The sequence below is a fragment of the Centropristis striata genome, chromosome 8 (assembly GCF_030273125.1).
Source record: "Centropristis striata isolate RG_2023a ecotype Rhode Island chromosome 8, C.striata_1.0, whole genome shotgun sequence".
NCBI classification, from domain to species: Eukaryota; Metazoa; Chordata; class Actinopteri; order Perciformes; family Serranidae; genus Centropristis; species Centropristis striata.
This window is the reverse complement of record NC_081524.1, coordinates 24946991-24960647: the sequence shown is the minus strand read 5'-3', so window position 1 is coordinate 24960647 and position 13657 is coordinate 24946991. Positions and strand designations below refer to the sequence as shown.

The window sequence follows — 13657 nt, the reverse complement described above, 5'->3', positions numbered from 1 at the left end:
GAGAAGCTGTACAGGTCCCGCTGCCACGGAAACCTGCAGTATTCTGAGGGACTCATCCCACCCAGCACATCACCTGTTCTAACTGCTACCCTCAAGGAGGAGATGCAGATACTAAAACCACAACAAACAGGCTGAAAGCAGCACATATCTCAGGGCTACTGCGATACTAAATGAACACTGGAGACTCTTTTATACACAAACATAAAAATCATTAAACTCGGCAATATCACATGAAATGTCACTACTAAATAAAATATATATATTGTTTGCATAACCACACGCATATATTATATATATATACACACACATTATTATTGGTCAATTTATTCAGAATTTCCTTCTTTATTCCTGCTTAAATACTTTTCTTTGCAATGAATGGGATTGCGCACAAATTATGTTGCACTTTTAATAATGACAATTTAATTTATTAATTATATTTATTTATTTTATTGTTCTATGACACCTAGCTCATTGAATAAGCTCATTGAATAAGCTTAAAACTACAGACATGCTGCAAGAGGTGGAGGGAAAGGAAAATCTATGACTAGAAATTATTCTAAAAGATGCAGGATGAAAGGGTATTTACAGGAGTTGTGAAGGATCCAGCATGCTTCAGATACAGATACGAAAGCATGGCTACTGCGCCAACCAAATGGCATTAAACCAGAATTCAATTTGGAACACCATTACATGCTGACAGGTGCCATTGAGAGGGGTGACGTGGCATGACTTAGGTGGCATCTGATATCTGCTTCCTCACCATGCACCGACACCTGTAGGCTTAATAATTTGGACATTATTAACAGAAGCATGGAACAAGCAAAAGGCTCTTGAGGAGCTAAGCTACACCAGATTTATGTCCTGGCCTGCCGAGATAAGCACAGGTTTTTTTTTTTTTTTTTTCTTTCTTCAAGAAAGATATATTTATTAAAATGATATCATTATTCTTATATTATATTCAAATTAATTAAGCATTTATTAAATGATTGATACTCTTTTATACCATGGCCGACATATGCATCCAAAGCTCTTACTATAATTATTGATTTATGCCTGTTAAAACTACCCATCATTTGTTTATAAAAATCATTGTGCATATTTATTCATTTTAACGAAAGAATAAAATACCTTAGTATTTGATTCCTGAGGGACTCATGAATTGCTGCTGCAGGTGGCAGGGGTCTGGAGCCCATGGGTGGAGCTGAGACTGCATTTCCCAGGGTTGTGTGGGGTGTGACGTCAGCAGGTAGCGCGGGAGCACTGGCCGTGTCAGATTACGTCACGGTTGTTTACATTGGAGGCAGAGGAATCGGCGTTTTCTTCCAGGGATTAATTCTGCGTTGGTTACATTGATTGCTGACTTTATTTCACCAAGAAAAACAGGATGAATGCTTCTGCAGTACTGGGCACGGACTGCTTGATTCTTTTTGGAGGAACGTTGGCCGCAGGATGACAAAAGCCGGTGGGGAGCGGCGCGCGCACTTAGCTGCCGCTTCACCTGTTGCTCGTCTAAAAATGAAGGTAGATGAAGAGCTCTTCGTGGTTGAGACCGCCAGTGAAAGAACTGAATGTTACATGCATGGAGTGTTTCCAGAATGCGTTGCACGGCCATCCGACGAGCCGCTTGCATTAAATGCGTGAGCTGTGGCGCGGCGAAGGCCCTTCCGCTTCGAGCCCGGAGTGAGACAGAAGCCTGAGCTGGTTCGGGGATAAAGCTGTATACTCTCCGGAGGTCTGAGACTTACTATGAATCGGAGACGTCTAAGGGCATGGCATCCAACGAGCCACGAGGTAGGTTGAAATCGCAGGAAAATGAACGCACACAAGGCTTACAGAGCTGAGAAAGCAAGCGGCAGTACAGATGTAGCAGCAGCATAGGCAGGCAGAGGAGAGCGAGGATTACTCTCATCTTAAATAGAGCGCCAGATTGGATAGAGGGTGTGTTTTAGTGGAGGATGTATGAGGAGTGGGGCATGTCACGTGTATGGCAGCACAGCTCGAGTTGCCTGCCTGAACTAGCTCGCAGGCGTCGCTCCATTTATCAGAGTGACTATCACTTTATCCTCCATGATCATTGGGTACAAAGTAGAATTATGCTGTTGGTTTTACACAGTAGTCTTGCAGGAATGTGAACTGGATGTATTTGATCTGCAGGGCAGTGCTCTGCCAAATGATCAATGCATTGCATTGCTGTAAAAGAAGAACAGGTCCAACTCTTACTTTTACAGACAAACATTAAATTTTTTTTGTGTGGCCTTTTAGATTGATGCCTCAGCCATCAGCACTGGGATGAATCAGGGGCCTGTATCTTATGACACAGTGTTAGTGCCTGTACAAACAATACGTTACTTTGAGAGATAAAGTTCAGACTTACTTTGTGCCCACATTATTTTACTTTTATGTCTTTTACAATTTTCTGCTGCAGTATGCAAATGCTACAGATTATAACTTTTAAATCTATCCTTTTGATATGGCAAACATCCAAATAAAATCCAGACCCTATTCACCTAATGTCAGTTAGAATGAACCATGGCATGTAATGGCATATACTTTAGCATGTGTTTATGCACACCTGTGAATAGCTGCATCTATGGTTTACATATTTTCCTAGGAATGGCATTTTTATTGTTCAGTAGTCGCTTTAAGATTCATGAGATTATCAGCGGGAAGATAACCTGCTAATTCCCCCGAAACAAATAATATTCTCAAATGCAGCCGCAAACACTTCACACTTCAGCATTCTCACCGGTGTTCGCCTCTCAGCAGCTCCTGACCTCTGGTCTATGTGCGCCTGCACCTCCATGAATAATTTACTCTATTAATAAAAACCCCTTCAGAAGCCCTCCAGCCTCATGAAGCCTGAATTAAAGAGTTGATTTGCAATTACAAAGCCTATCTATGGCCCTCGTGCGGGGTATCAGAGGAGCCCTGAGGAGTGTGCGGCTGGTGTGGGTTGGAGTGTTTGTGGTCCCTGTGCTCAGGTCGGTGGGGTTGGACGGAGGGTGGGGGGTGCTGACAAGGAGGCTTGGCTGTGGAGACTTGAGGGGGAGTTGAGAGAGGACAAGAGAAGCCTTGAGGCACGATCTGATAGCTTCGCCATCCTCTTCTTTTTTCTTACTTCCCCTGGCAGCTCCCCTCCTCCTTTCAGCCCTCCTCAGTGTTGTCCTCCACCAACTCACCAAAAGGCCACAGGGCCAATCCAGATCCTAGATCATCTCTAACATTATTCCCAGTGGGAGTTTAAAAGAAAGTGCCCCTGACAGTGTTGAGGGTTCACACAGCTGTCAACACTGTCCCCAGGGTACGGCACCTTATCCTATCTACGTATCCAGAATAGTAAGACAGGGGTAGTCTGGGTATGGTCTATACCAGGGGTGGGCAATTAATTTTCCCAAGGGGCCACATGAGATACTGCGTAGGTTGCAGAGGGCCAAACCAATAGTCTGAACTTAATTCTGCTCAATATTAATTTCATCGCTTTATAAAATGCTGCAAATGATATACTCTTGAGCTGCTACTAGTAAGAATACGTGCTATGATAAGACTATGTTAATGTGGAGTAAATCAAATATAGTAAAATATAGTAGTAAAACCTCCAATCATTATCTGGCTTTTAAACACAACATACATTCAAACCATAAAAACAATATAGAGCATGTATGTTTTGCAGTAAACCAGCAATTTATTAACTTTATGCAAAAAGCATATTACAAATACTTCATGTCCATGTTAAAAAGTCTACATTCCCTATCAACTTTTCTGTTTTTGCAGTGAGATACCATTTAAGCAACAAGATAACTTAGTGTTTTTGTGAAACGAATTCTGTGCAGGTGTGTATGCAGGCACGCACATATGTAATGTCTTCAAAATGAAAGCACTGCGTTTGTGATTTTCCAAGTAACCTGACACGCGCCGCACAGAGACAGCCAACGGGCCGGATGTGTCCAGATACTCTACACCTCTGCATGTGTGTTTGCTGTGAACAATTTAAAAACATGTCTTCTTTTCCGACACGCATAAATATGTTTACCACCTCAGTGTCCCTAGCATTAACATCCACAATGGAAAAAATTGGGGCCCCCAATTCATGTGCCAAAGCAATGCAGGAGGTAGTGTGTCCTTCATGTGGCAAGAAGGACCAAAGTGGTCAGGAGTGGACACAAGTGTGGAGGTTTGGGTGGTGGATGGTTTTGTTGTGCTAATGAAAAGATCACAGTTTGCAGCCCATCACAGGCATGAGGTCCAAGTTTGCCTTTATATTAACCAAAACCATATTTCCCTTACCTCAACATGTTTAAGTTGCCTAATATGCAGAGTTGTCCATTTTTCATTCACTAGCTTTGTGCATTTAAAAATATCCATTATATAATATAATAATATTCCACTCAAAAAGTAAAAAAGTATAAAACAAAAGTGCTCTAAATGTCCGGATATTCAGTCATATCCAGACAGCGCAGTGTGTTCCAGCCTTGAGTTACAGGAAATACATTTCTTTTGAATCAGAAAAACAGTACTTGCTACTCTGGTACTTTCTAAATACCAGACTGAAACGGAAGTGCTTTTTTTCTTGCATTTACCCTCTGCTTCCTTTGAGTTAATCTTCCTCTCACGATGAGATTGCCACTGCTTTCATCTCAAAAAGTAGAAATTTCAGATGAGCCCAAAGTTTAGCAGACTAATATTAGTTTTTAAATCAATGTAGTAAAGAGTTCCCATGACTAACCATGTTGTGTCTGTGTCTGTGTCTTTATGCCTGTATAATTTTACTGATTTTGCATGTATCTATCTGTCCTGGAACCAGTTAAAAATCTAAATGAGTGTATGTCTTTTACAGATTGGTACCTGGGACCCTCCAAGTGGCCTGAACATGACGGAAAACCAGAAGGGGAAGACGACTAACGTCTCTGATTCCTTATCCAATCGATCGCTGATTGTCTCCACCATACTGGTACTTTCTTTTTCAAATTAATCTATTTCAGTCAGAGAGATTGTTTTTGCAATGTTTATTGCAACAGAAGAATAACATTTACATTTAGAGACCTCATCACTCCTCACAGGTAATTCACATGAAGTGTTGAGGAGTGATGAATATGTATCCCCCCCCCCAGTTGCAGTCTGCAGGTGGATGCTGGGGGTGGAGGCGGGGCTGAGTGAGCAGGCAGCAGCATAGACACAGCAGGTTCTTGGCAACGTACAATGAAGCCACTAGGAGAAGCCTGCTTTGTGCTGTATGTGCCTAATGGGCACTTAAAGGTGATCGGGTGCATTCAATACAATGTACAGAATCGGAGAAATAGCAATAGAAATAGGTGCGGAGTTGGAAGTTGGGTCCCAAACTGCAATATTGCCCTTCAGCCCTCCAGTTTTGTTTTGTATAGCATGCAGACTAGAGGAAAGATGTGGCTAATGCGTATAATAGACTACAGGAAAATTGGCCTTTTCCAGACAAGTACTTGAAACCTATGTATAATAGCCCAAAACAAGATGTGCTTGTAGTCCAAGCACAATATAATCAGTATTGAATCATAGTGCACTGGCTTTTAGCCTGAAATTACTGTTTAAATATAGCCGCTGAAAATAGTAAAAGAAAAAAAAAGCAGGTGTATTCAGGGCTTGGTACAGTTACACACCTTACTCAGTGATGGCCATGGAAAAGGAAATTGAAATGGAATGCATTTGTCAGCCAATCATCAGTTGATTCAGATTGGTGTATGATCAGGTCTTTGGTAAAGAAGTAACACACAGACCCATCCCCTCAACATAAACCTGCTCTGTGCAGTACAATAATGTTATCTAACAGGATTTCTAAGAAAGTCTACAAAATTCAAACAGTTACCTCTCATTGCCATTTTGCAAATTAAATATTGCAGCTTTAAATGTCTGTTTATAGCCAAATCAAATTGTAATGGTGCTTTATGTGGGACCAATTATAGAAGGCCAGAACAGCTCTCAGCCATAACAGACTCCCTCCAAAGATGTCATTATTTTTAAGCTTTTCCTCTTGAAAAATCCTTCACTGCTTTGCCTGAGCTGCCCTTTCTGTTTAGAGCACTTTCTGGGGATGCTGCTCTCCGACTCAATTGAAGTAGAGTACCCCAAAGCACTGCACTCCCAAATTGCCAGTTGACTTCACCACTGTGGAGGACTCCAATTTGGTGGGAGCAGGCTCAGGCAGGGAAAATTGACTGATTGATTGTCCAATAAGATTTCATGGTTTATGGCTCTGCCTTCTACAGACCAATTTATCAGGCATGTTGTGTTATTGTCTCTCGTGCGAGTGGTGTCAAAGTCCAATGAATTTTGATCTAACTTTGAGAAGAAGCAGTAAAATCTGTCTTTTCTATTTCTTTATTGCAATTATTTCCTCTGGTGAGGAAAGCATCACAAGAAATGCATACATATGTACATTAATATTAAGTTGCCTTTAGTATCTTCATGTCGTTTGATGTAATATGTAATAATTGTGGTGGAGGTTTATGATATAAATCAAAGTTTATATTCTGTGATTACACACATATTACTCGTGCTGTTTTTTTCAAGGTCAATTATCTTGTTGTTTTACAAGACATATCTCGTAACCTTTTTAAATTACCTTAGGTATTCTAAACCAGAATTACATACCAGTTTAGCAGCATTAATACAACATTAAGAACCAATATAGGGTCTACCTACCAGTTTTTCTGCAGCTCTGGTTTGTTCAGTTGTCATGGAGATGGACCTGTTGACATGTAATCACAGTAGATGTTACAGCAGAGATACTCAACTTGCTCTGCCTGAGGGCCACTTTTGCAAAATGACAGGAGGCTAGGGTCAAATAAATAAACAAACAAAAGTAATATTAATCAAATAAAATGAATAAACATTAAAAGGCCTATAATCCAGTTGCAGCAGTCCCACACAGACCAGGTGTATGCAAGGACATTTCTTGGGTTTAAGGACATTCATGGCATGGTCTGGACTTCTGTCTGAGGTTAGGGGAGATCCTCTTCTGCACCCCAACACATTTTTCCATTCCAAATAGCTTGCCATTTTGAATTTGTTTATTGTGAATTAGAAAATGGTCAGTGGGCCACCCAGCACTCTATACTGAAATTACCCCCAGCCTATCTAGAAAGTATGCAAATGTTGACATTTCCTTGCTCATCACAGAGCATGGGAACATGAACTGTAGTTGTATACTGCCCAGAGGAGAGTCAGGTGCAGCACCCTTTTTACGACTCCTGAGTTGTTCCAGCAAGCATAGACCCTGAAAAGGAGCCTGACATGTCCAAGACATTAAACCTTATGAACAAACAGGGCAAAGACCACAACACTACTGTATATAATTATGTCCTTGACACTAACCCAACTAAACAAGACCATGACACTGCCATCCTGGGCATGGAGTGCCTGGACCACATACACTAACAAATCAATCTCACAAGATGTTTCTCGCATACCGCTTTATCTGCCACACCTAGTGTACAAACAATGTTTCAGTGCGTCTGATGGGGACTGTGGGTAACATGCCAGTGTTATGTCAACAAACTGGGAAAAGCCAAAAAATTTTGCCTCCCTGTCCCCACACATGTGGTGGAGCTCTGTACACCCTGAACGGAAAAAAAACTCATTTAAATTCTTGGGAATAAAAGAGAGATTTTGTTTGAGATTAGTGCTGCTGCGGTCACCATGAAGCAGCAAGCAACTGCACCAGCAGGTTTAGTTCCCATAATCTCTTAGCTAAGGTCAGTGTGAGCAGCAAAGCTGTCTTGAATGACAATGCCTATAACAATAACAATGCCCTCAAATCAGGTCATGAAGGAGTACTTGGGCTGCAGCCCAATGTTATGATCCAATGTTATGTTACGACAGGGATCCCTTCAAAGCTGGAGAACTACTGCTGGAAAAGTCTCAAGGCCAGTCCCTATTGTAGGGAGGACCATGCATAACTGGGCATTGTCTCTTGACCCGCTGCAAGAACCCCTTCAAAAGATGGGATCAGTGTAGCCCTCCTCACCCTGTCCCCCCCCCCCCCCCCCCCCCCCCCCAATGTCTGTCCCAGCTCGGGGAACACCTCTACTCAAGAAATCCTCTCTCAATCCTGCTGAAGTCAAGAACGATCGTCTTGTCTCACTTCTTTCATTCTTATCCAAAACTATTGAACGGGCGGTCGCTAAGCAACTCTCAGAATTCCTCCTACAGAACAATCTTCTTGATCCAAATCAATCTGATTTCAAGAGCGGTCACTCGACTGAAACTGCTCTGTTGTCTGTGACAGAAGCCTTAAAAGAAGCAAGAACAGCAGCGGAGTCCTCAGTTCTCATTCTGCTTAACTTATCAGCTGCCTTTGACACGGTTAACCATCGCATCCTCCTCTCGACTCTCTCTAAAATGGGCATCTCTGGCTTGGCTCTGTCCTGGTTTGAATCCTACCTAACATGACGCTCATTCAGTGTATCCTGGCATGGACAGTTGTCAACTTCGAATCGCCTCACCACAGGAGTCCCCCAGGGCTCAGTGCTGGGGCCCTTGCTATTCGCTATCTACACCACCTCCCTGGGAAAGATTATCACACCGTTTTTCCAATCACTGCTATGCAGGTGTCACTCATCTCTATCTGTCATTTCCTCCTGATGCCCCCACGGTCTCTGCTCGGGTCTCTGACTGCCTCTCAGACACATGGATGAAGGCACATCGTCTCCAGCCGAAGTTCTCAAAAACTGAACTGCTGGTCCTCCCTGCTACACCTACAATACACCACAACATCAACATCAAAATTGACTCTGTGTCTTGCCCCCACCAGGGCGGTGAGAAACTTAGGGGTGATGATTGATGACCAACTCACCTTTTCCAGTCATGTAAACAAAAATAATTTGCGATTAATCGTGAGTAAACTATGGACAATCATGTGATTAACCGCGATTAAATATTTTAATTGATTGACAGCCCTAGAAATTATTTCAATTAATATCTGTCACTGAACAGATTACTTACCATACATTGAGTGTGAACATTTACATGCCTGTACTGCTACAAACAATAGGCACAGGCTGTGTGCCATGTGAGAGCCATGACAGTGGAGGAAAACTTGTAGAAGCAAGCCAAATTAAAGCCATTTATGATTCTGTTATTGAGGAGGCAAGCGTAAAAATAACAATATCAAGTAAATTGCGGGTTGTCATTATTTATCGTGGGCCTTCTTTCCTTCCGCGCGTGCTGTGAAGTGATTGGATTGCAGTTATTAGCAAAGACTCTCCACAGCTGTAATTGCCATATCAGGAATGAGTCATGGGGAGATGTGTGATGGCTGTGAGCAGCGAGGACAAGAAGGGAGGGCTGACAATAATTGGGTTTGTTACATTTGATTGATGCACACTTTCATCCAGCTTCTCATCATTTTCTCAGGGATTATGTACTATAAAACATGATGTAATTACTGTTCAGATCTTGGCCTATCAACAGTTTATCTACTTTGGAAAATCACTCCCGTAATGTTGCGGTGGAAATGAAGTACCTTTAGGCTAATGGCTGGAGCTCCGGATAATATACTGTGTAATGTCTTGGAGAGAGCAGGGAGCAGGCCTGCTTCCACTTCCACAGAAACAACCATGTTTTATTAGCCACTGCACACGGATAGTAGAGCATGTATTTAAGCTCTGATTTACATTCTATACACTGTTGGGAAAATCAAAACATCTAAAGATGAAGAATATTATGTATTAAGTCAAGTACCTTGTGCCTATCTATTGCAATATTGACACATTGAATTATTGAACACATGTAGAGTCTTGTAGAGTGGGATAGAAGGATAGGTTTGCCTTTGTCAGTAGGTGCTTAGTATATTAAACATAGCAAACAGTTTATTGACACATAATACATTTTATGACTTTTATTTACCTTCACCATGCAATCTATCGATGAGCTACCAATATTCCTTGTATGAAACTGTGTCCTTTGTCTTCAGCACATACAGACAAACAGCATCTGAAAGCGAAAAGGAAGACAGCAACTGTCCACCCGCTGATTAAAACGTTTGGCTGGAAAACAAAACAACCTCTGGTCCCTGATCAGGTCTCATTTCCATTCGGCAGTCAGTGATCAGGGCAACTTTTTTTGAAAAGATGCGAGTAAATGCTAACAAGCCTGTGTAAGAGCCGACAGATCTCCAAGGATGTATCACATTCAGGAGGAGACAGATGTAGAAAGATGACTAATAAATATAACCGGCTGCATTGTTCACAAGATCATAATGACAAATAAGTACTGTACTATATCATAACATTAAGAACATGAAAATGTCTCTGATGTTGTAGTCTGTTGTTTAGCCATAGAATTTCATTTAAATGAATTAGTTAGTGTTCATTCATAACTGTTTGGATTAGCTTTAATTTATCATTCTTCCAAAGATTTTCTGCAGTTCTCCCCTTTTGCACATACCATTTATTTTCACGAGTTTACATTTACTTCATCAAACCAATCCAAGTCGTTTGTTCTACCTAATGTCAGAAACAGTGTCTTCTCTTTTTCTTATTATAACAAGGTATGGACATTTTCTTCTAAGAACATACCAACCTATCATGTTCTCTTTGTAAAGATAGTACAAATACACACACGTCAAGAAAAATGTATACATCAGAATTTGGTTTATTGCAGAATAGGTTTTCACATTTGAGGAGTTTTGCCTTAGTGTTTGGTGCATAACAGTGAGGGCAATAGTAAGAGTTATACTAAAAGAAAATAAAAGATCAAAATAATACATACACTCTTGATATGCAAAGTTTACCACCCTTAATTTGGATTTCTAAATAGCATACATTTATTGTTTTTTAAATAAATAAGTGTTAATATCACAGTCTCTTCACTATCTTCCTTAGTTATATTTATATGATATATATTTTATCAAGTATATATTTTACAATGGCCATTAGTCTCACATCACCACTGCATGCTGAGCACCTGGATGATTCGCTCTGTTCTCCACTACAGCTGCACTTCATGGGAGGAAATCAATAAAACTAAAATAAATGTTTGAAAATGACTCAAATAAGGCACGATCATTTGTTTTTGCAGACGGACGAAATCCATTGTGTTTAATTTGTTGGAGAAGAATGGTCTTGATTTTGTGTTTAAGGAGAGTCTGCAGAGAGTCATGGATGTGCTATACCTTTAATTAGGTTTGCTTCACAGAGATACTCAGCTTCTCCTTCACTCTATCTTTTTAATTAAAAATGCAGCGGCTTCCGTCTGCAGCGTTGCTGCAGGAGATGATAGGGAGTGTGTGTTTGTGTTTGCATGTGTGTTCAGAGTGGCAGGTAGTGGGTTACCCTGGCCCAAAAGTGACGAATGTCATCACTGATTATGTAATTAAAACTATATTTAAATACATCATATATATTGGATTGATTGCATTTCACAAAGGCCTCTCATATATACACACACATACATACATACATACATATATGTATATATATATATATATATATATATATATATATATATATATATATAGCAATAAGTTAATAAAATAATAAATGAATTACATAATCCCCCACATCTTGAACTACATCAAGGCATACACTATTTTAAATGCTGGTAATACTACCAATTATAAAAGTTACAGTTGTTGCAGTTACAAATACAAACTTAGATCAGATTTAAATATATAAAACGTATTGTATTAATTGATTGTAGGCACAGATTTACAGTCACAGTGTTAGCCTTTTTATTAATCAATGTATTATTATTTGGGAAACCACAGTGCATCTTCAACACATGTACTGTATGTGACCTTATTGGGTAATGTCTCGTGTCTTAGATGTACGTCACTGTGCGTGTTGAAGCGGTTAATAAGGATTAAAGCGTATGCGTAGTAGCCGGTTGAATCAAAACCATTCCATAAATCGATCTTTTGAGCAGTGTCTCTTTGAAACTGACAGACATTGCTAAATCTGAAAGTAACTGTTGGCCTTAACCATACCGAATGGAAATGAGACCCGATCAGGGACCTGGTTTGTTTACCAGCCAAAGGTTTTAATCAGCGGTGGACAGTTGCTCTCTTCCTTTTAGCTTCCAGCTGCTGTTTGTCGAAGACAAAGGACAGGTTTTATACAAGGAATATTGGTAGCTCATTGAAAGATTGCACATGAAGGCAAATAAATGTCATATACTGAATGCTGTGTCAATAAACTGTTGTTTATGAGTAACTTACTAAGCATTAAGAGCCTTTGGAGCTGACTAATAATGTAATTTGGGTCAATGCAGCATCAAGCCACATTGTTAGTTACCTTCTCTACTATCATTAGACCATGGTGTTCAAGTAAGTCTCCCAAATTACATGTCAAAGCCGTGGGGCTCTAATCTGGAGTATTTTGTGAAATGTGTGAAGAGGGACGGTAACATTTCTCTTTTGGTGTTGCTACTTATCAAAAACATATTAAAACCCTCCATGCACCACTTCCAGCTCCACAGATGGAAGATGAGAGCTTTTATAATGTCCAGAAAGAACCTTAGGTATTGCTGCTTTTTCCAGTGAGAGGGGCTTTTTGTTAATGTGCCCATGCAGCTACAGTTTATGGTAATTACAGTCTTTCAAAGTTGACAGAAGGTGAGAGGTCATAAGCTGCTAATGGGCTCACAATGGCTTCTTTGTGCTCCACATGCTAGATAACAGTTGTTCCACTAGTTAACATGGCAGCAAATAGAGACTGAGAGAACATGGTTAAATTATAAAGAGAGGAATTAAATTATATTTTCCAGGTGCTCAGGAGGAATTAACTGTCACCATGTTCAAACAGGCCTTTGAAAGAGAGAAGAATTAAAGCATGCATATGTATGTGTAGTGTTGTTTACATGGCCAACAGGCAGAGAGTACTGTGGCAGGGAAGCATTGAGAAATTTGCAAAAGTGCAATTCTTGCAAAAACCTTCAAAATATACCTTCCTAAATATACCCTTTTCATAACTGTCGAAGCCCTTATTGATTGATTGATTGATTCATTCATTCATTCATTCATTCATTGTTTGATTGATTAAAACATTCTGATTTATGACTGTATCTACTATGCTGAGCTGCATCTCAAATAGATCTACATTTCCATGTAGCATCTACTGTTGCCCTGCTATCTATCCTGAAATATGCCCTGTCCCCACCCCCTACCCCACTAAAATGGGGGGCAAACTGCTAAAGGGTGTGGGGCATCAAACCACAATATGGCTTTTATTCACAATGGCTATCTTTAATAGATGTGCTTTGAAATTACTGACAAACCTTGTTTCTTGCATATCCAGACCTCTGCACCCATTAGCATTCTGCTATCGGAGAACAAAACTCTCCAGTTTGTTTCTATTTCTTGAAACCAATCACAATCGTCCTGGGCAGCGCTAAGCCCTGGATGCAGCAGTGGTTCAAAATAGATAGCAGACCAATGGCAGGCTTATAGCAACAGTCTACACCAGTGAGACTACTGAATACATTGTTTCATATGCTGTGATAGAGAGAAGGAGTCAAGGTGTAGTTTGTTAAATGTGTGTCACTGAAAAGGTAATTACTGAGTCTTTCTTCAAGTTGCTTCAATCTCAGCCAGCATTAGAAATTTATTAATCACAGTTCTTGTATATTTTTGACAGACATTTTCAAAAGTTAAAATTAAAGGCCTGTATCATTTCCTATAGCAAAAGCC

At 40.4% G+C, this 13657-nt stretch overlaps 1 protein-coding gene across 3 annotated transcripts in view; it reads left to right on the top strand.

Moving 5' to 3' along the window:
• Positions 1-13657, top strand: part of grik2 (glutamate receptor, ionotropic, kainate 2) — a 296354-nt gene that overhangs the window by 185915 nt on the left and 96782 nt on the right. For all 3 annotated transcript variants that reach the window (XM_059339534.1, XM_059339535.1, XM_059339536.1), the window contains one exon: positions 4835-4948. In XM_059339534.1, coding sequence (XP_059195517.1) covers positions 4835-4948 — 114 coding nt within the window. The remainder of the gene's footprint in view (positions 1-4834; positions 4949-13657) is intronic.